At 35.5% G+C, this 24,128-nt stretch overlaps 1 protein-coding gene across 1 annotated transcript in view; it reads left to right on the top strand.

The window, feature by feature from the left end:
• The window catches only part of SOX6 (SRY-box transcription factor 6), a 262,705-nt gene that overhangs the window by 219,678 nt on the left and 18,899 nt on the right, over positions 1 to 24,128 (top strand). The window contains exon 14 of the mRNA XM_071558897.1: positions 9,885 to 9,993. Coding sequence (XP_071414998.1) covers positions 9,885 to 9,993 — 109 coding nt within the window. The remainder of the gene's footprint in view (positions 1 to 9,884; positions 9,994 to 24,128) is intronic.

The raw sequence follows: 24,128 nt of genomic DNA on the forward strand, positions 1-24,128 counted from the left end.
CAGGACATTGTTAATGCAAGGTCTTGTCCACTTGCATGGATCCTGCAGGACTGGCGTCTTGGCTTTGTATTGCTTTACTCCTAAAAAGAATAATTCTTCTTCATACAAGAAGACCTTCCCCTTAGTCATTTCAAAGGGAAAAAGGAATAATCAATAAAAAGGAGAAAAAGTGTTTTTCAGCCTGGAAAGAACTAGTTTAATTTTTATTCTCAGATTCCATGTAAAAATATAAGAACTCCGCACTTTGGCCCTGATTCAGTCAGGTGCATTAGTCCATTCTTAAGGTATTCCCCTGTAGTTAAGTACTGACTATGTATGCATTGAGGTCTCTGCTGGACTGGAGTGAAAGCATTTGGCACCTTACAAGGGTAACACCTATATGAGGCTGCAAGAATTTGCAACTCACTGTTTTGTTTGCTTTGGTTTTGGTTTTATGCTTTTTGGATTTTTTGTTTGTTTTTTTCCCCCCTATTGCATGAAGATTAAAGACAGGAGCTAGTTGAGGGGTACATTTATAATATCACAGGCATTATGTACATCATACTTGATATTGTAATCATGCAAACAGTAATCTTGCCTTCCTGACATAAACAGTAAGCAGCACTTTTTCTCGAGGCTGAAATAATCAGAGAAAAACATGGCAGTGATGGAGGTACAAGAGGCAAAACACTGCATAATGATGTTATTATCATTGTTCCATTGTCACCCATCTTTATGCCTTGGTGATATGTTCCTTTTCTCTCTGAACATAACAAAAGAGGTCTGAATATAAACAGAGCAGTGTATAAGTAGCAATCATAAAATGTGACCTTGAAAAAGTATACTTAAAATGCTAAAAAAAAATCATCTTGATAAATACAGAAAAAGACTACTTAATCTTTATATGCATGGTATGCAATTATATATTTACATCCAGCACAAGGCAAGACATATACTTGAAAACAGTAGCATTTGGTGGGATTTTGTTAACTACCTTGATTGCATTTCTAATTCTAAACATGAATATGAACATTTAAGCCCAAGTGTCTTTTGCATCACCAATTTAAAGTACTTCAGGTATCGTCCTGAACAGAGGATGGAACAGACATGTCTAGAGGCTTGCAGTGCTTATAGAGGTAAACAAAAGGGGTAGGCATCCCTCAGTGACTCATTCACAATATCTGGGTTAGATATTTGTACTTCCAGAGCCTGGGAAGATTTACCCTAATGGAGATACTTGAATTTACACTTAGAATATACAATACTATTCATGTTCAAAGATTGATGTAATAAAAAGCGCAAGACTCAGATTCATACTTTCTCTGAGTTTTAGATCTTTAATTGCAAAAATAATGACAAATAGAGTATTTGAAATATTTAATTTTGAGCCTTTTAACTACTACCCACATGTCAAGTTCAGGAAGTGCACTTATTGCTATTTGTTAATTGATTATTGCCTCATGTAGTCCATGTTTGTCGAAGTTTTCCCAGTATTGTTTGATAATGTCCAGAATCCTGACATGTGCCTATCAAAAAGCATAGTTGAAATGATGGAATTTATGAGAACATCATCTGTCTTTCTCTTAGCTTTTATAGGTTTAAATTTAAATGTATATATGTGCCTGTTTACTTGTGCTTAAATTTCCATATTTCAAAAAAGAACATCAGATTGCTTCTCAAGATATTTGGCCAGTGAGCTGTCTGTAGGTCTGTTTTTGGGATTTTTTTTTTTAAGAGTTGCTGAATTTGCTTTGTGCTGTTGAGGTTTGCAGAACACCACAATGAAATTGAAGTTGGTGACTTCTTTTCTGCCTTTTTTTTATTTTCATTCCAAAAAAAAAAAAAAAATTGTTGTGCTGAACCTAGAATAGTTTTGCTGGTTGTTACACTGTTGTGGCTTCTTGCTAAAACTGGATTTTTAGCCTGCAGTATATTACTAGGTGATTGAGAGAGAAGGAGAATCACAGCTTTGAGGCAAGTAACCGGATCTCTGATCTTCTGAATTCTGTTCTGACTGTAATGTGTGATAATGCTTTTAATAAAATTTAGTCCCAAACATAAACATCTGGAGAAACATGCGGATATACATACAGAATCGTGACACTGTCTAAATTTGGTAAAAGCATTTTTGTTCATTTTTATGACATTCAAATGGCTCCAGTTTTAAATACTTGGTGAAAATGAGGCCATAACTGACAAGGTCCAACCACCTGCTAAATTAAACTAAAATATGTATATATTATGATGCCTTTGTAGTATTTAGTGTACTAGGAAAAAACACTCATTGTTTTGCCATGTCCTTTTACATTTATTATCTTAAATCAAATGTTAGAAATTTGAATGAGCCTTCCAAAGGTCCTAGAGTAACTGTTGAATTGCTTCCATTAGTCACTTTACAGCACAGAAAAAAGCAAACCACAGTCCTGCTCTTTCCTAGTAGAAGTGCATGTCAATTGCAATTTGTGTTCATTTTTGTCTCTCTCAAAAATACACGTGTTATGTGTTTAATTAAAAAAAAACATGGGGTTTCCTAATGGTTGCATTCAGATTCCTTCTAATTACAAGGTAAATAGATTTGATCTATACAATTTACCAGTTTTCCCTTAAATCTAGTGGTGTTATAAAAGAAAATTAACTTCTCTCCCTAGAAGGCTCCCAGTTAATCATCTGTGGATGTTGGTCAGGAGGGAAGGGAACAGCAGAGAGAATAAGGGAATTTCTCTTTGACTCAGCAGTTGAACAGCTTACACTCTGGAACATGAGATTTGATGATCTTAGCATGTGTTACTACAAATGTTATTAACAGTCATAAAATTATCCAACTCTTTTAAAAAAAAGTGACAGACCAAGCTTTGGACTCCTTCTGACCTCTGGCAAATTCTACATCCATATTATGCAGAGTGTAAAGTAGTAACTCCTTTTGTTTACTTTTCATTTACCAGCTGTTAATTTAATTGATCGTCCCTTTGTTTTTCAAGGACTAATAATTCTTTTTTTTTTTGTTCTTTACCTTTTAGTTGATGTGTAATTTTACTGCAGACTGCTGTATGATTTTGCTACTGAAACAAAGAGTTAGTCAGACAGGTCTTAGATACTACCATGCATCATGCCTTTGTGCATGAATAAGAAGTTGGAAACCGCATGAAAGCAGTAGTTGGGTTACCACACAACTGGATATGCTTAAGTCTGAACGCTTCATAACTCTAACTACTGGGGAGTTGCAAACTTATAAATAACCTTGCAATTGGTTAAAATCATATTAAAACCATATGAACAAAGACATAAAGCATTTGGTTAAGGGGGCTCAGTAAGTGCAGTAATCCTGTTGAAAGTAATCTAACCAGGGCAGATCCATAGTTTAGGAGTGTGTGCAAGCATGGCAATAGTTATAGGGCATAATATCCTTCTTAGGTGGAAATATTTGCTGTCTTTTGTTTATTTTTTTGCTTTTAAAATATTTTTGACTTCAGACACTTACTATTAAAAGTAAGTTGCAATGCACTGAAGACTATACACAGCTTAGTAGCTGCTGAATGCTCGTGATATCAGAGAATTCATTTAAATCCTTCTTATTTTAGTTTTGAAATCAAGATGGCTACTGCTCACACGAAGCAGCAGGTCTAGACGTTCTGCTCCTAAAAAGCAGGCTTTGAAAATAATTAGCTGAAGAGAGTGTTTGCAAGTAGGCTATTTGCACTGACATTTACTTATCTGGTGATTTTTTTTCCCCTTTAGCCCTCTGGTTTCAAAGTTTTTCCTAGACATTTTAGATATTGTTGAAAGTGCAGTTCTTAATTTTGATTCTGGAACCTGTGTCTTGAAGAAAGGTGACAATCCCTATGCAATCCTGTTGCTGAACAACTTTAGAGTATTTTCTGCTGGAGATGGTCTTGCATATGTCACACTGTCACGTAGAAGCCAGCTGAGGTTTGCCAGCCAGGCAAAGAAATTTTAGTGTTAGTTGCCTGTTATTTGCCTTTAACCTTTTACTTTTCAGTTATGCTTTAAGATGGAAGACTATATTTAAAAGGGGACCTAGTGTCTTCTCTCTCCCCACATCTTTTCAAGCAAGCTGTTTGCTTTGAGGCACTGCAATGTAACACAAATCTGTAGTCTGTGGTACGGATGCTAGTCCATGCTGTATGTTCAGCATATAAAGATAGTACTGGAAGTTTATGAACAACATAGGGGCCTTCCAAAACTGGAAGCACCAGGATGTCAGAGTTAAAATTCACTAACTGCCCCTCTTTAATTCCTGAGGTAATTTAATTTGGTATTTAACTTACAAAAAAACTTAGGTAAGGGAAGGTTGTGTCAACATCATAGATGTCTGCATGTCCTTCAGGCCTAAAACCTGTAAATCAGTGGTTGGAAAAGATATACCTTGTATCTTGTAATATCTTAAAATAGCAGCATTCCTACAATAAGTTTTCCTGCTTTGCTAATTTAATTCTCTGGTTTCTTGGAGCAATTCCCACTGCTATGACATTGAAAACAAGTTCTAGGCATTCACCACAGCTATGCAAAACCAAAGGCCTTGCTTTTAATTGTGGCAATAATGCCGCTATTGTGTTTATCTACTTTGCCATACAAAGAATTCCAGGAGTTGCATGTCCCACACCAGTGGGATGATTGACAGTGGTGTAATAAGGTTAATGTTTAAACTTCCCACCCGTAATAACTAAAATATCCAGAGATAAGGCTGAAAGTCAATTTGTAATTATCCCTGCTGTGCCAAGACGTTGCAAAAGATTCTAAGAGGAGGGTAATTTAACTTTTCAGTCCTAGCTGTTAAAAAGTGGTAAGGTAAAAAGCTTGGGACATTTGCATCTTTACTTTCCGGGGAGGGGGCTTGGGGGGAAGGAGTTGTAATTCCTCCTTGTTCAAACTGGTAATAATTTTATCTGTGTTCGACTGAAAATATCCTTTTTATATTTTGAATACATTAAGTTGTTTGCCTGTTGTTTACTGTCCATGGTACATGAAGGGAATGGATCACAGTTAGCAAACAAGCTACTGGAACATTTAGTATGGAATTATTTGATTGAAATACATTTCATACATAAACATGTGATAATTATTTGAAGTCATTGTAACTAAAGCACTGTCTTCAGAAGAAATAATATCCCTTCAGTCCTATGTTCTGTGGCTTCTGTGAATGACCCATATTAATTTGATTTTTTCTGGAAACTGGCTCTTTAAATTGATGTTGGTAACTGCTTCCATGCTAGACTATTGAAATAAAGGTATTACATCATTGTCCAAACACATCTATTTAAATAAAAGTATTTGTTTGCAAAAAATACATATATTTTAAATCTTTTACACAATGATCAGCATGCCTGCCATTTTCCATTTCAGACTAAGCATACATTTCAGATGTGGAAAAAGCAAGCATGTTGAAATAATTTGAGGCATGAGTATAGTCAGATCAGGCTTGGTAATCCAGAAGGGAGGAGTGCCCAGTGTATTATTATGTTTCGTATATTATTTTTCAAGAGATGGATGCAATCAGTCATCTTCTCGCATATGGTTTGAAAAAAAAATTGTCTTGCTGGCAAGTAAACTGTTATTTAAGTACACAATCCACAGTACTACAGAAACAGTTTTGCCAAACTTGTCCAAGTATCCTCACATCCTTAAAGATGGTATAAATATCATTTATAGCAAGCCGTTTACTTCAGACTATATGGAATGCCTTCCTGCTCCCCTGATCTAAGTGTTCCAGTTTGCATTATGGCCTTTATTGCTTCTGTTTGATGGAGTGATCAGTAAAAATTTAATGACACTATAAAATAATAAAAATGTCATTAATTTACCACGGATCCTGGATGCAGTGGTTGTAAAGTTACATTAATAAACAGAATATTTTTTACAACAAAAAGCATTGTTACGTGGGAACGTATAAATAACACACATAAATTTAAGAGCAATTTTACTGTTAGCACACACATTATTATGGAATAGCCAATAAGTGTATAAAACATAGTATATAAAATTTTATGAAAATATACTGTGCACATCAAAAATTCGGCTTTTATCTAAGTGCAGAGAAAAGCCATTATTGCGTGCTTACTGTTTCATTGCTGTTCTTTCACAAGATCACAATTTTATATTTGTTTCTAGTCATTTGAAGTTTGCAGCCTTTACAGAGGTAAGGGCTACAGCTTCCTTTTGCTTTACTCCTTGCTTCACAGACTCATTCTTTTACCTTCCACACGTGAAGAAAGAATTGATACTTTCTGGCAGAACGTGATGGAAAAGTTGCTAATTTAATGCAAAGCTAAAAATAATGCCAAAGGGGTTGAAAGGCTTGCTTGGCGATGCTGGAAATAAGGGATAACTATCTAGCAGTCTATCTGTCATCACTGGGGCTGCTCCATCACTGACTGTGATAATATGTGAATATGATGGATGCCACAGCCTTGTGGCTCATAACATTTAACATTCATCAGCTCTCACTAATGGGGGCTTTATAATTTAAATATCTTTATTTAATATGCAACATCTACCTCATACATCATAATTTCAAAGCACTTAGAGAACCAACAGTCCTGCAAGACAGTTGAGCAGACTTTAATTTTTTCAATAATTTTTACGTTTTCTGCATGTTTGTGACTGACAACGCATAAATAAGTGCCTAATCATATCACAGAATAGGAAATTAAGATTTGGCTGCTAAGAAGGTTTTTTTTCTCTTCTTTTGCACATTTTATAGCAAGGATTGTTTTTACTGTGTGTTCAACGTATAAAGAAGCACAAAAGATAGGATTTGTGTTGGGAAGTGCTTTTGGTTTTCTAATGCCAACTCTAGCTGACTGTGTTGATCGAGTCATGGGAAAGGGTTGTCAGTGTCATGTCCTAAACTTTTTCTCTTTTTTTTTTGAGATTTAAATGGAAAAATTTAATGTAACTATTCAGTATAAGCTCCATAGGCAGCACTGGAAAAAAATTCTGCTCAAAATAGAGATCCAAAATGCTTTCTCACAGGAAAGAAGACACCTGCAGTGTGAATATCAGTACAGTTTATTACAAACTCACCAAAATTTTCCACTAATGCGGGTTAGGGAGGCAGCAATCTGTTCATGTCAATGTACATGTGTGCAAATGTACTAAAAGTACATAGTTATGTGTAGCTGTCTTTTGTTTTCAGATAGGAACATGAAGTAGAAAATCAATCTTCCTCTTAGTCCTTCTAGGGCTAGCATATACTTTTAAGGGATTTCTAGTGTGAGTACCTATTCTGTTTAGGATGGATTCAAGACAGGAGAAAAGACAAATCCAACTACAAATGATTTGAGCTTAGTGGGACAAGTTTTCTCTCCAATAAGTGTCATGTGAACTTGTTCTACTTCATGACAGTGTAAAGACATCTACTAGACAGAATCATTATTAGTATTGGGGAGGATTTTTCTGACTTTTTATAGTTCTATGAATTTGTATAAATCCAATGCAAATATTGAACTTTTTTATCACTGTGATGATAATTTTCAGTAAAAAAACTAACAAGGGACCGACTTTAAAATGCATTGCAGAGTGTTAAATATAACTAGATTCGTTAAAGCTTTTTATGAATTAAAAGGAGGGAGTTATGAAATAACTGTAAGTACATCTCCTTTCTTTGACAAGAGCAGGTATTTTTATGGCATAAGTGCTTTCATTTTACTGTTTCTGAACCTTATCATGTAATTTCCCTGTTTCTCCTACGATGTCAAAATATTGATATTCTTTCAGAAACTTTCTTTATTCTCTCTCTGTCTTTTTTTTTCCTTTTTTTTTTTTTTTGTGTGTGTGTGTGTAACTGAATATTTTCTGGTAAAATCAAAGAGAATGAATGACGAGAAAGATATTCCAAATGTGCATATTGATATGTAGCGGGGTCTGTTGATTTTTATAGCAGAAAGGTATTTCTCCTTCTTCTGAGACACACTTAAAGACTGTTCTTCCAAGAATACTGCAGGTACTGTATTAACATCCTTAAGAGAAAGCTTTTAGTGCAAATATTTTGGAAGAGAAAATAAATGTGAATGTGCCAAAAGCTGTTTTCTTAGCACTGATCTTTGTTTTTATCTCAACTGCAAATCAGCCCTTTGCAACGGAACACAGAATTCTTGACAAACTTATTTTTCATTCTCTCTACCAGTAAAACAGATCCCATCGTGATGATTCAGACGTATTGTTACCTTGCACGACATCTTTCAGTAAAATATTGGGCCTTTGGTATTGCAATGCCTTTCTGCAGTCACATTTCATTTGTAACTCTTTCTTTTCTTGTGAGTTCCTTTGTATATGTAAGTCCTTCATCAACAATGGATTTTACAGAAGAAAATAAGAAGTTAACCAAATATAAAATGCAGAGTTATTTTATTCAACAACTGGAAGACTCTAAGGAGCTTTTAGAATTGAAGTTAGGACCTGAAATACCTCAGCTGCATGTTGTGGCAAATTCAGTGTCAGACTGTGCCTTCTTTTCCTCTGTAAATTAAACAGAAAATAATTTTATAAATCCATGGCTGAAGGAACCAAAAGCATAAGGAATCACAACAATTCATCACTTGTCCTGGTGGGGTTTCATTGCTGAAACATGATGATAATAGAAAAATAATCACATTGGAAAGAAATAGTTGGAGGTGGAGCAAATGAGGAGTCAAGGCCGTCAAGTATGTTTTGTCCTTAAAAGCATTTCCAAGTTTCTAACCATCTTTTAGGAGAGAAACTCACAATGTTTTCTTCTTATGTCTAGTATGCACAGCACAGAACTAGGTCATTGAACAATAGACTGAACAGCAATCAGCACTCTACTTCTGCATAATGCATTAAGTACAACATGGAGAAACTGTTCATAGAGCTGAAAGCTGGTATTTCATGTCTCTAAATTCAAGCTGACATGACATTAAATATTGTTTCATAGTAATGAACAACAAGGTTTCATTCATTCACAAATACAACATAATGCCAAGTTTAGTCTGAAGAGGTAACAACAAGGCAAGAGGGAAAACATGCTATGTTCCTCCAAATGAGAATGCTAAATTAATGATAACCATTGAACACTCTGCTACTGATACACAGTACTACAGAGACTACTGTTGAGAGACAGTATTGGACTGCCTTTTATAGTTCCCTTGTCCAGAAGTTGACTGAGGAACTGTGTTAAAAAAAAAAAAAGGCCTTTCAGTTTCCACTTTCTAGTTCCAGGTTTCCTATGGAGGTCTTCAGAACTCAAAAGCTTTCTCTTTTGCCAGGAGTGGGCATTAATTTTACTTCTTTTTTTTAATTCTTTTTTTTGTCTTCTTAAATTCCCTTTTCCCTGAGGTACAATTTAAATTCTATACAAAATAATATCAGTTCTGTCCTCTATTATTTCTTCTTTCAAACACATATCTTTAAAAACCTCCGCGTAAAATTCTGACTTGTGTTTTCACAGAGGTATGAATGCAAACTTAAATCTCATAGTGGGGAAAAAGTGCTTTTTTAATTAAAATAACAGTACATTTTAGCACAAACTCTTCTTTCAACTTCTGAATTTTCATGTTTCCCAAATGTTGATTGTCTTTTTCAGTTTAAGTTAGAAAATAAGTGGAAAGGCAAAGTGAGCAGCATCAATCAGCACTATGTGCTGCTAAGAGTGTTTTGTATTTGCATGTACAATCGTTTATGCATTATGGCATTGCAGATCAAAATAATCTCAAAGTTTCTGTGTATGTTTCACATTTAAAGCTGATTTTCATACATGCAAACATTCAGAATCTTTAAAAAAAATTGTCCCTGAGCTAAAATTCTAATTAGATGCATTCATTATTTGTTCAGATTTAAAAAATAAGGCATGTATCAATGCATACACATATGCACAGGCCTACGAGAACTATGCTATATGGAGCATTAAGACTCCTTTTGTTCTTTTCCAGGAAAGAGCAAGGTTTGAAAATTTAGGCCCACAGTTAACAGGAAAACCCAATGAAGATGGAAAAATTGGCCCTGGTGTCATTGATCTTACAAGGCCAGAAGATGCAGAAGGTGAGTTGCAATTTTGACCATGGGTTATTGAACACTTATCACAGAATGATATGGCTGAAACACTGCCAATGTCATAAGTACTGCCCATCTTACATCCCAGAGTAACACTTGATTGATTCCCGTCTGAATTTGTGAGATTTCAGTAAGACCATAACAAAGGGTGAAAGCATGAAAAGCATTATATAGCCCTTTTAGCCCTTCTGCAACACAATTCCTTCTCCCCAAGCAGCTGCCTATTGAGTGTTTATATTTTAAACTATTAACAACATTTTAGGAAATGCTGAGAAAATTATCTTGGGAAATATATATACACATTCACCAGTTTTTTTTTAAGATTTAGCAGCTGAAGAAGGTTAGAGCATTTTAAGAAATCTACCCATCAGTACACTCACCACCTACTCAAGGTATAGCAAGTCAAATTCTATTCACAAGCACCCGTCAAATGATAATAGAAAAATATTTCACATTTTCTGTATGATAAGGTCTTTTTCATGATATAAACCTTTAATGCACTCATTTCAGTGAGAGTTCTATATATATCTATATGTTTGATATGTGTCAAGACACAAGTGGAAATCAGTGTTTATTGAGACTGAGCTGAGTCACCAACAGCATTACCATTCATGCTTTGGAAGTGGATGTCACTTGACCCTATGATCTATTAAAAGAGAATATGTAGATACATAGGAACTCTAGCAGTCAAGTAGTAAGATTAATGTACTACTGAAATAGATTATTATGCAGGATTTCTGCCACACACACTCCCCCCGCCCCCCCAAATTTACTTCTCTTTGATAACAATATTGCTGTTTTAACTGGACAAATTCTAGTTATGGCTTGAAAAGGTTAAAACACCTCTGATCTTTTCCATTAATATCCAAACATCTGACAAATCAAAAATCTGCTTATTTTCTTGGATCAAAAGAATAGGACCAGTAAACTTAAGGGAGCTATTATTTATGAGTTTCATTTACTTACACTTTATTGAATGTAATTGGCCTCTTTTGTGTTGTCTGTAAACAGAAAAGCAATGAACAGAATGTAGGTAAAAAATAACTTTCAGACAGGTGTTTTGCAATGATTCCTCTTTTCTAGATAAAAAGGAATAAGAACATAGATGGACTTCAAAAATGCTTTTTGACTAATCAGTTATTTATAAACTGCTTTGTAAAGGAACTTCCATCCAGCAGCAATGTCTCATACTTCAACGTGTTGAAGAATATTTTTTTGCTGGTTTGGGTTAAAAGTTGAAAGTGCAATACTTACACAGTTACTGGTTTAGATGACATCAGGTCTCTGATCACGCTGTTGTTTTCAACTCGTTTTCCTTCAGTTCATCCATTCTTTTTTCTAGTGTCCTTAATTTAGTATCTTGATACACCTCGTGGTAGTGACAGCCCCTCCTTGTTACTGGATAGTGCAGAGCGAAGCTTTGACATATGTAACCCAAGCTACAGTGATGTGTGCCAGGTTAAGGACAGTTTACATGTCTTTCTAGAGCTAGTGGGGCATTTTGAGGCATGGTGTGTTGCCACATTAGAAATCTGAGTTCATGAATGGATTCAGATTTCCAGAATTTGTTTAGCAGCCAAGAGATATCTCTGGAAAAGAGGTGCTGGATGCATACCTCTGCTGATCTGAAAAAAAAAAATGGCAGGAGTTCAAAACTAAGCTCCCTATTTGTTCTTCTAGTTGCAGACAAGGTAAATTTAGATAATAGCCAGATTCACAAAAAGACATTCAAAATACTACCTAAGTTTTCCCCCTTATCTTTGGCAAGCTTGCTAAGAGATGACACTTGTAGCCTGACAGCTTTTACAGTGGAAGGCAACAATCACAGCATCCAGGATGTGAGGCTTCTAGTATATTCATTTTTCAGTAGCTAGTGGCTCAACCATTTCCCTGGGCAGTCTATTCCAAAGCTTGACAACTCTTTCAGTGAAGAAATGTTTTCTTATATCCAATCTAAACCTCCCCTGGCACAACTTCAGGCCATTTCCTCTCATCCTATTGCTTGTTCCTTGTGAAAAAATACTGACCCAAATCTCTCCACAACCTCCTTTCAGATAGCTATAGGGAATGGTAAGGTTCTCTCTGCCTCCTTTTCTCCAGGCTAAACACCCTCAGCTCCCTCAGTCACTCCTCATCAGACTTGTGCTCCGAATCCTTTGCCAGCTTTGTTTCTCTTCTTTCACCTCCTCTGAGTGCCTTGTTGCATTTTATTGCATTGCCAAGGCCGCAATCTCAGCTGGATGTCAAAGGTTTCTAATAGGCACAGTCATACTCTTCAAAGACTTAGTGTGTTTCACACCTTCCTTTCTGTTTTGTCATTGTTACTTTATATCTTTTTTTTTCCAGTTTATTTTAGATGCCACTTGAATGCAGGTTGATGTAACATCTTCAGATAACATTTCTGTGATTTTTGTGTGCTTTTATAAAAATAATAGTCAAATAGAGAATAAAGATTTCTGAAGTGACATATTGATGGTCAACTTTTGCTGCCCTGGCTTTTCTCATCACAAATACACTAGGATCTCTGAGGCCTAAGTACAGTTGTGACAGAGTGAGTGTATGGCTGTTAGATCTGCCAAGTGTTTTTATTCCCATCACCAGAATTTTGGAACTTCAGAATTATGAAAGTCATTACATTTAGAGCAGATACTAACAATTTGTAGAGGGTTCTTTTAAAGCAGTGGTGGGTGGAGGGAATACAGGTGGGACAGTGGTGTAGCAGATTTTTTCCTGAGCTTACAACCCCAAATTTAGTCCCACTGCCAGCCGTAAACTGGGGGAAATGCAGTTTGGGCTGCATTCTGATCTCCACACTGACCTGGACCAAAGGGATTGTAAAAGTGCAGTGGCATTCCTTGTCTACCTGCACACCTACCTTTCCATAAGAAAATGCCCAAGAGGCCTTTGAGATAGACCAAATCTGAGAAGTCCTCCTGATTCTCCTAGTTTTGACAGAGCCTTTAAGGTTAGAGTAATTTGTTATAAGACATATCAGCAGACTCCTGTTTTATGGAATGCCTTTGTAATAGTATCTAGCAATGATTTCTCTCTACACCTTACCTCTTTTCTGTAACATATGGCAGTGATCTGAGTTTGACAGGATCAGTCATGTTTTCCTGTAATTTTAGGAGTGCTTGTGGTACTGGCTCATTGATCCAAACCTAAAGCTATGTATATATATATTTTTTTTACTCATGAATTATAAGTCTTGAAATTCTTCAAACTTTGCAATCAGACAAATATGAGACACTGTAGAATAATTTTTTTAACTTGTTGTCTCTGCCCAGTGTGTGAAGACTTTAAGATTATTTAAAGGCTGGATTTAATTTGTGGTAACAAGGTGTCTCCTTCAGAGAAGACCTAGCATATGAAGTCATCTTCAAAGTTTGTGTTACTCATAATGAGCTAACAGTCATCTTAATGGAGACCTGAAAATCATTAGCAAGAATTTTATATTAAATATGACATAAACCAACATCTCTATTTAGCCACCAGCTGGACTGAGCTAACTATATTTAAAATCATGCTCAAACTGTATTCAAAACATTGCCACTGACTGTGACACCATTAAAGAATAATCCAAAGCTGTTAGACTTGTATCATTACCTGAAATTCCAGTTGTCATGTTAAAATATGTTATACATTTGTAGCTAGTAAAATTCAAAAATATTACTTGAGAGCCTCATAAACATTCGGTGACTGGTATCTAAAATTATAAACAAGAGACAATTATAGAACTAAACAAGGATGGTTTTGTTTGTTTGGGTTCCTGCTCCCTCCCCCTGCCATGATATAATTTTAAAGGAAACGTCATTTGAGATTGACAGTACTGAAATACAGCTACCTGGCATGGGCACACCAAGACAGTTTTGAGTTGCACTTTAGCTAAAATCTCTTTTGAACATGACTGACATACATCAACTGACTAGTGTGTAGAGAGTAATATAGAGCCATAGGTAGTCCCTGTTTAAATTTCAGATCAGGTAACCGATATAATACCTATATAACACTAAAGTAGTTTATATACTAAACACTAAAGTATTTACTTCTCAGTTATTGAGAATATTGGATGATGTGAATATTTTTTTTGGTTCAAGTTGTAAAAAAGACTTGTACAGATGCTCACTTTTGGGTGATACTGCTTCTTTTGAATTGTATTGTTTTGAATTGTGGTCAAATGCTTTGGAAATGTGTAAAAGTGTGTTAAGATTTTGTTTTGTAGTAGATAGAAATCTGCAGACTATACCTAACCTTCCTTTTGACAATTACTGATTTTACCTTAGCTCAGGTTGCAGTGTGGTTTCCTTCAGCAGTCATATTCAGGGATTCAAGTTCCTTCAAGACCTGATCTCCATTTCTGTCAAAGAATGGGATCTATTAACATGAAATTTTCTTGATTGAATCCTAGGCTTAGGGCAAAAGCATTATTGTTTTGCCACTACCTTACTGTGTGATTTTGCAAAAGAGAAATAACTTCTCTGTGTCCTGTTTTCCTAAGTGAAAAATGAAATTCATTGCAAAACTAAATTAATTTTTATAAAGCAAAAAGAATTTGACGAAAATGCCTTATTATTACTTCAAATTTGTTCTGAACCTGATTTTAGACCTGAAGCCAGGCTTGGAGTAGCACAAGCTCATCTTATCTTTTAGAAGAATATATTTCAATTCATCGGTAAGCTTAAGAACCCAGTTCTGCAGCATTTCAGATGATGTATTTGTTTACCAAAATAAAAAGTCAATGAATAGTTTGATATTTGCAGCAGTTAGTACAATCTGTCTTTTTATGTCCATAAAATTAGCCCTTCCCATTCGTATTTGTCTTGGGCTAGCCACATTGCAAGGAATGTTGTAGTATGATGAGAGATTTTACCTGTCCAAAAGCAAGAGATATTAAATAGCAGAGATAAAAAAGAAATGGTGTGTTAAGCATCATCACAGATTTAACCCATTTTTAACCCATTGCCAGAATGTGGTAAAAAATGAGTGGTTGCATTAGCAGTAGCAAATGTGGAATCATGTGGAGTAGAGGAATGAGTTCATTGAGGAAAGACAAGTAGCCTGCCATGTAGAAAGAACATGAGAGAAACATGAAAAAACTGAGCTACAAGAGGAGCACAAGGCTGATCTCTAAGGCTGAGGAGAAACTGCCACCAATATCTGTCCATCTGTCAGTGTCATGTTCTCCCTCCCTGGCAACAGTGAAGACATCATGACTAGTGCTTGGGTTTTGAAAATCTATGAGGTAAGAAACGGATCAGTGTTTTATTAAAGGAGCACCTCTACTGTACGCTCAAAGCCTGAACAATCTCACATGTGCCCAGTATTAAATAATTTCTTATACAAAACGGTGAGGGTTCCTTCTTTAAAAAAGGTTGACTTTGAGCAGCTGAAGAGGCAGCTGAAAGGAAACCATGTATTTTCAGGCAGATCAATCTTGGCAGGCTGCCAACACGATCCAAACCTGTGAGATAACTTGTTTAACACCCTCCTATGCAGAGGTGTAAACAGCAGGTAGTGCATGCATGAGAAAGCATCACCTACTTTTGTGACAGTGCTTCGTAAGTACTGGAGGAAAGAATGCCTCTCCATGCCAGTATTTGTCACATATAAATATTTGTAATAGTTGCTATGGCAGTTGAGAGGGGAGACATGAAAATCAGAAAACAGTGAAAGCTGTCTGAAAACAAAGAAGTGTTTCAAGAGAGAATGCAATAGCTCAAGTACTGGAATTTTTATTCCTCTGAATTCTTGCTATAGGTCTTTGATTGCAGAAATAAAATCTCATACTTGTATATTTATTATTTAAATATAAAATAACTTATTATCTTTTTCAATTAGACTAGATGTTAAAAGGTGGCCTTCATTAATTGCAGTTGCTATTTTTAACATCCATGAATTTGATTGTGCCTGATACTTGAGTAATATGCTTAAATTTTTCAAAATAAGTCCTAGCAGATAAGGAATCTGGAACAAAGTGCTTAGGCACAGTGTTTCAGTTGTGTTGGATGACATTTGGCACTTCAACCCTGGAGTAACTCAACACCTGCAACTGGGATAGGAATAATGTGTCTTTAAGAACCACCCCATCATTTTTCTTATGGCAACCACTCCTGCATCTTCTTGTTGCCATCATCTCCACAACATTTTAGAGTAGGAACTGAAAAATCTGAGCTGGGAGTGTGTGGTCTGATCTTTTAATGACATTGAAACTTGTTCCTCTCACGACACTAATATTTAGCATATAGTAGGAATCTCAGGTTCAGAATAACAAATCTGGATGTCCTCCACAACTGTTAACATTTGATTTTCAAATATTTTAGGTATCTTTTTCCTACTGCTAAATATGAGGCTTTTTCATTTGGCATTTCTAAGCTACAGTAATTGATTCTTAGAGAATAGTACCGTTATTTAAAAAAAAATATAGTTAGAATTTCTTATGTTGTACAATCAACCACTCTTACAATGCCCTGAGTTTTACATAGGAGTGCCTATTAACACAGTTATGGCCAAGGGCTTGTCACAATTTCCATTATATAGTAAAACATTATTTTCAGGAATTTAGAAAGTGGCTGTAAAAGGTAACCATGGGCTGCAGTTTTACACAGAAAATATTTGACCATGAGAAAATTACTGTCACAAGTGCTGAAAGCATCAGTCAGCTATTTTTAGGTGAACTCAGTGAAAAATTAAATATAGTGGTTTAAAACATTTTTTCACACTCATGTGCAGCCACCAGGTGTAAAACACAGCATGGCCTGATTCTTAGCTCTGCACATATCTTGGTATTGCTCCAATATTTCAAAAAGTGCTTGAAGCTCCATAAAATAGTGTAAAATTTCCAGGCACAATTGAATTTTCAGCTGATGGAGAAAGACAGCATTATATCATAATGAGTGAAGGAGGAAAGAATCTTGCCCTTCATTCTTACGTCCATGAGCACAGGGAGTGGAGCAGAAATATGAATGCATTAAGCAGAGAACATCATGTATTCTGGCTAAGCATGAACAATTGATACAAATTCAAACAAGTCTGTACAACTGTCTATTTTTCTAAGCCTATACTGACTAAAATTTTTCCCTTCAGGAATATCAGTATCTCAGTAATAGAAAAGTGCTAAAGAGCATCTGCCTTTCTTCCATGTAGGTATGTCAAGTGTCTAAGCAAGTAACTAGTTCAGAACTTGGTAGCAAAGGGAAAATATTTTCTTAATTTGTACTTTGATTTAATTTCATAGAATTGATGGTCCAAAATGTGTGTGGGGTGAGCATTACAGTGTCTTCATAGATTCTGCAAATAATAAATGACTGTTTTCAGTATGGTAGGAGTAGCTTCAGAGGAATTAGAAAGAGAATTATTTGTAAGTTTTCATGTTTCATGTTCTGTTCTATGGCAAATACTCCCATTTTTACCAAACCAAGTAAAGGTGGTAATATATTGGGACATGCCATTGCCATGTTTGTAAAATAATTTTCCTGGTTTCACAAACCCCAAATGCACAGGGGTACCATATTTGAAAATAATAGCTTGAAGAGTTTTTCCTAACATTTATTAATACTTTTTAATTTACAGCTCCTGTTATCATGCTGGTTTTGCTTCTCTCCCCTCATGATACATTGTTTACTAATTATATTATCAATTATTGTAATATCAGCACCCCATGTAAAAGGCAAGAAGACATAGCATATGCGTATCCTAGCCCTAGGGTTCTTGCCATCTAATTACTGATATGATATGACAAGTGAGAACAACAAACACTGTATGGAAGGAATTAGTTATATTGATACAAAGAATGGTGTTGCATCATTCACAAAAGTGACAAATTATTGGAGATTGAATATAAGAAATGGGTCACTAAAGCAGTGACTACAACACTTTAAATCTTTTGCAAAGTATTCTGCATTTCATTAATATCAGGTAATTTGAGGCAGGTGATTTTGTAAAGCTCTCCCATTGTTAAATGTTGTTCCCTTTTACAAACCACATTGTATTTAAGCTTTTAAAATTTACTGTTTTGGTAAAATACATGTGAGCAAGCAAAGAACAGGGCACCCATCAAACATGAAGCCAGACTGTCTTCTTTCTCTGTGCTGAAATCCTGCTTGTCATTTCTCTGTCTTAAAACAAAACAAAGCATTGACTGAAATATGAGTGGATAATGTCCTATGGCCCTTGTTCAGGGAGGACTTTTTTCAACAAAAAACTGTTAGGAATGACTAAAGACTGCCCTGTGTTTTAAATCAATATTGTGTTTTCTGGATGTTTTAGGTGACACTCATGTCATGAGAAATTTGAAATGTGAGTAACAGCTCCACTGGCAGTAAAGATGTTACTTTTATGGAAACATTTTGATGTTAAATAGATCAGTGCATCCTTCTTTGTATTGTTTTGACTTTGAATATAATTAGTATAGAAACAATATTTAGCTATTAGAACAACAGTTTTTCTAAAATATAAAATAAAATCTATAGATCTTGTCAGATAACTAACAATAATTATTACATTACAATATTGGGCCTGGCTGTTTTGTCCATATTTTCCTTTCTGTGGGCCTCTATTTTCCTCAACTGAGTATGAAATAAAATATCAAAGGGAAACAACAGTAGTATTTGTGGGAATGTTGATTGCTGTTAGATCCGATAACTGGCAATCCCTTGCTTCTGGCATCATTGCTTAGGCTAAGTAACTTTCAACTTAAATATGTTTCACATTTCTATCAATAATATCTATGTCAGGATGGGATTGTTAGCATTTAATTAATTATCTGTGAAGGATCTTGAAGTCTGCAAGTGGCACATGATTGAAAAATCTGATGACACTTAAACACCTCCCCAAATTTATAGTAGATGCTGTTTCTTCATCCCCATTTCTATATAGATGTTTCATGGGCCTTCACAGAGTAACTTCTTATGCTCTTCTGTTAGAGCACATGTGCAACTGTGTCAGCTACTGAGAGCTTAAGCCAGGCCTTAAGCACTAATTCAGTTAATATTCTATGTCATTCAAATCATTATTGTATTGTTTTAGCTGTGTGCCATGCCAGATTTCCATGAGGGTTAGATTTTCCATAAAATGTGGTCAAGAAATCTAAATTGTTTTTGTAAGCCACCAAGCAAGTAGCTGCATTTAGCAGTTTTAATTCATAATAATAATACAGATTTGGGCATGAATGGCTGTGGAACATGGATGTGCTAGCAGTTTATTTAGAAGTATTGTTTCAGTATTTAATATGGCCCAACTAACATTTCAGCTTTAAACGCTGGTGAGTGAACTGCTACCACTGGTGGAGCACAGAATAGTTGCTTCACACGCAGAACATATTTCACTACTAATTGTAACTTTAGACTTTGAAATGGGGAAAGACGTATATGGAGGATGACTGTGAAAAACAGTGCTGAGCTTTAAGTGAGATTAAGAATTTTGCTTGCATATGTAAAACAAATGTACTAAAAAAAGTAAACTCACTGCCACCAAAATTGAAAACAAGGCACTTTGGAAAATGTATGCTGATATAACTGGCTAGAATTTCCTTCATTTTGCAAAGCCACGAGCCACATGCATCAGCTCACCACAGAGTCATTAGGTCTTTTTAAACTCAGATGAAAAACATTAACAAATACCACAAAAGGCTTTAGTATGGCCCCTTTGTTCATTCACATATGGCAGTTTATAACTCCTGCACCACTTGGGTCGTGTGTTTGTTTAAGCTGCCTCCATCAGGCCAGCCCTGAAAGAACAAAAGACATCTTGAGCGATCCTAAGCAGGAAATGGGCTAATCTAAACATGGCTTGTGACACTATAAGTAGAATAGAAAGGGGAGGGATTGATTAGTCATTAATGTCCAATTGACTCCATATGGATGTTGCAATAATAAGGCCTTTTTCAGTGCAGTAGCGAAGTTATTGAATTAGAGGTTTATGTTTCCTATGAGATGACCTTAGGGAATTCCCATTTGGTCCTTCTTGCTGATGTTTTAAAGAGAATGGAGTCTCTCCACAGGAAAAATAGGAGTCTTATCATAACCAAGTGGATGTAGTTAACTTGTGCTACAGTATATTCCCACTTCTTAGCATTTACTTAGACACATTTCAGAACCCTTGCAGGTAAAAATTTGAAAGACCACTTAAGTATTCCAGTATTTCACTAATTGCTCGTGGCTTTCTCAGGTTTTTTTCCCTTTCATTCACTACACATGCAGCCTGTAAGAAATGTTCAGTGCTCAAATTCCAGCTGAATAATATTTGTTTAACATTTGGAATAAAAGCAGCTTGACAAACACAACATTTGTGTCACTGTGTGACCACAGGCACCCCTGTCCCAAAACTAGTCATGTTTCCAAGTGGGTATTTTGCCAGTGGTGACAAGACATGCTAGTAATGACAATAGTTCATGGGGTACCTGTTTATATTGCTTCTTTTGCTGTTAATAAAGAATGTCTGAATGTGGTAGGGGATGAAGAGGCAGGCAATGGACAAACCAGATAAATGTTCCACTACAACTGCTATATGTCACTTAGATTACAATGAAGCAGTACTAGTAGCAGTTTTTGCAACTTTCTCTGGAACTGAACATTGAACTTAGTAACTCAAAATATTAATTAATTAGTTATTCTTGTGTTCTAAACTTGTCAGAGCTTCTCTTTTCATTCTATTCTTTCCATATCTGCATTTTTCTATTTGATTTTAAATATTGCTATATTGTTCACAAAGGCTGCATTTGACTGTGCACAGGTTAAGAGCAGGACAGGTTTCTCATGCTCCTTTTTTTATGGCATTTCCATGTTTATGAGTAACCCATCTCTTGCAGTAAAAGTGTGACTCCTGTTTGTGTGTTTATTGGGTTATGGTCTCTGCAATGCAAGCTGCTAGGAGTGCTAGTTGTATTACCATGAACAGGCCCAGATATTTTGGAGATCACATCAGTCTTTTCCAGAGCAGACAAATATGTCACCTCAGATTAATGAATAACTGATGATTGGAGCTTTACTACTACCCAGCCATTTTTACACTAGGAACTTGGAAAGATTGTCTTTATTTCTGTGTTTTCTATCTTGGTATATGTCCATGGAAGATGATCTTCAGTATACTCTCTAGATTAGCCAGATTCATTATCTGGAGGGAGTCAAAAGAAACGTATCACTTCAAACATGAATCAATGGCTGTAGAGTGAAGAGTAATTAAGGAATAACAGAGTGACTGATAAAAATCTCTTTCTTCTGCTGTCACTTCCTTCCTCTTTTTTCCTCATCTTTTTTCCTACCCTTTCCCCCCCCTTCTATCATGTTTGCTAGCATTTGTGTTCTGGTAACATATAAAGCTTCAGTTTGAGTTTTTGTTGTAGATGTTGTTTAAAATGGAAGGTAAAACCACATCTTGTTGAAGACAGTAGGATTAACCCTAATGTAGCTAAGATTTCAGGGAACATGCTAAGGGATGATGCCTGTCCTAAAATTCTTTTCATTATTATATTTAAGAAACTCAGATAAAAGCAGGAATAAATAAATAAGAAGTGTAACAATTGCTATTATATGTTTCTTAACATTTACTTCACATGAAAATCTTTATCTTTCCTATTTATGATCAGATTCTTTTATCTCTCTAATGATATCGGATTAGAGAGCAACCAGTCTGTTTAGGAACAAAAATATTTTTTGAAATTATTTTCATGAAGCTGTAACATTTTTAGATTTATTCTTTGATGTTCTCAGTATTGCCCCTAGAATGTAGTTTGGAATTCAACTTTCACAATGGGGTTGTCTGCCATATATCCACAAAAAGTGATCATTCTCCTTTAATCTGTCTTTAGTTTTAAATCATCAAAGTTGTGGCAAGTTGAGAAAATGCAAAGGATCTAGGAAGTGAGGCACTGCACATGTTCAGAAGCTAAAGATGTCACTTTGAGGACAGCCCCTATCTTTAGGCCAAAGTATAGACTTTGCCAACTAAGCCACTAGGGCAGCCAACCTGTAGTTCTTTTGCAGTAATTATACATTCTGACCAAGCTCTTAATTCTGAAAATCACTTCTCCTGTGACTGCAGCATGAACAGTAACTGGCAGATAGAGCTTTAGTTGCCATAGAGAGACAATCACCAGCGTCCTTCTCTCGTCTCACCTCTCACTGGGTCATATATTTCCAATTTATCAGTTATTTTTCATTTATTATTTGTTAGACTTTCCTGAAAATATTTTCAGAGAGACATAAAACGCCTACTTCTTTGCAGTTGTATATGTTTATTTACTTTTAAATTTCAGATGTCTCTTTCAGCCTCTGTCAGTACCAACTATAATTATCACAGTGGGGAAAAAAGTGCATACTTTGTTAAATCAGTTGAAATTGTTTATATAGAGCACAATACTGATAAATATCTGATTGAGAGGATGAAGCACCTAAGAACAGCTAGTTTGAAAGCTTTTTCTTATTTATTTCAACTTGTAAGACCTCACAATTTGTACCATTAGTACCTCATTTCTAAGCTAAAAAGGTACTGAGACTTTCTGACATGAACTATTGTATTGTAATGCTTGACATGCTGATTATAATTCTGTAGTTCTGAGGCAGTTAGAAGTCACATTGGAGGTTATATTACTCTAGTTATTTGCAGAAATTAATTTTGCAAATTCTTTTGTGATGGCCTATAGGTCAACTTGCAAATATTACCCAGCAATCAAGCACAAAGAACATCAATTCTTTGTCTGCTTTTCAAGTTCTTCAAGTATGGACTTAAAGCAGATGCATCCCGAGTTGCTTGACCTTTATCACTCCAAATAAGAATTGTTTTCTGACATAACCTATTTTTTCTGAAAACAGATCATTTATGGTGGAGTATTTTTCCTCTTCCTGCACCCTGCCATGTTTTGTTAGTTTATTTTCATTCTATCTAAATAATATCCAGATTAAAAAGCCACCTATAATCTTTAGCCCAATAAAACTACTTTTTACTTGCATTAGGACTAAAATATCAGGCTAAAATTTTGTTGGAAATGTCTAAAGACAATCTCCTTCTAGCTGTTGTGAGTAAGTACCTTTGGGATAGTAAAAGATGGAAAGACATCATATGGGTTCAAATATGCCTTCCTTTCTTTGCTTTGAGTGGAGTAGCTCAATAAAAAGTTACAAATTTTGCATCAGCAATAATTTAATTTTTTTTTCACCAACTTCCTAATTGCCCACACACTAGTAATACATTTTATAGTATTATTTTAAAAGATAGGACAACCATTGCAATATATATGTGATGTTTCTCAAATGATATATCTCTTTGTCTCAGTAAATATTTTAGTGTTGACTTACTATGTTTGTAACTTATTGAAGTTTCACACTAAATATATCCTCTCTCAAAAGATGGTATTTTTGATGAGCCTGTAGTACAACCCTTCTGACAACTATGGAGAGAGCCTCATCAACCACTCATACCCCTAAACTGGTTCTGCCTGCAGGTTGCTCAGCCAAACTCCTCCCTTTTTCAAAAAATCTGACTGCAACCTCCTGTAAATGCACACCACCTGTGGCACAGTACTTAACTTAGAATAGTATTAAAATAGTTTTGCATCTCCCATTTGCCACAAACCCGTCTTCTTTTATGTGCATGTGTGTTAGTATACAAATTGCCAAATTGGTGTCAGTTGTAAAGTAATGGCACTGGAGGCATCATAAATTACCATGGTGATCCTCAGGAGAAGACACTGCTGTATGTGAATGAGTGTGTTGCTCTCAGGGTAATGTAAGTCTTCATCTGGCCCAGTAGTCAGCATATTGCCCTGTGTTGATGGATATAGTCAGCTTGAAACTACACTACATTTCACTGCACAATAAACATGGCTGTCAACACCATATAAAGCAAAATCAATTTATCCGGTATGGTCAGTGCGTTTTAAATGAAATTAATGTAGTGTGGACCTGGTGGCAAACAGGTAGTTTATCAGTTATGCATCCTCTAATCTAGGACTTTTTTCATGTAAATGTATTTCCTATATAGAATTTTTAAAAAGGTATATAATTTTTTCACTCTGAATTACAAAATTAATTTTCATACAAGTAAAAACTTGTGAGTCAGTCACTAGAATCAGTAAAACTACAGTGTTTTACTTGATGTAAAGCATTAATCGTATATTATTTAGCAGATAA

This window comes from Pithys albifrons, chromosome 6 (assembly GCF_047495875.1).
Source record: "Pithys albifrons albifrons isolate INPA30051 chromosome 6, PitAlb_v1, whole genome shotgun sequence".
NCBI lineage: Eukaryota > Metazoa > Chordata > Aves > Passeriformes > Thamnophilidae > Pithys > Pithys albifrons.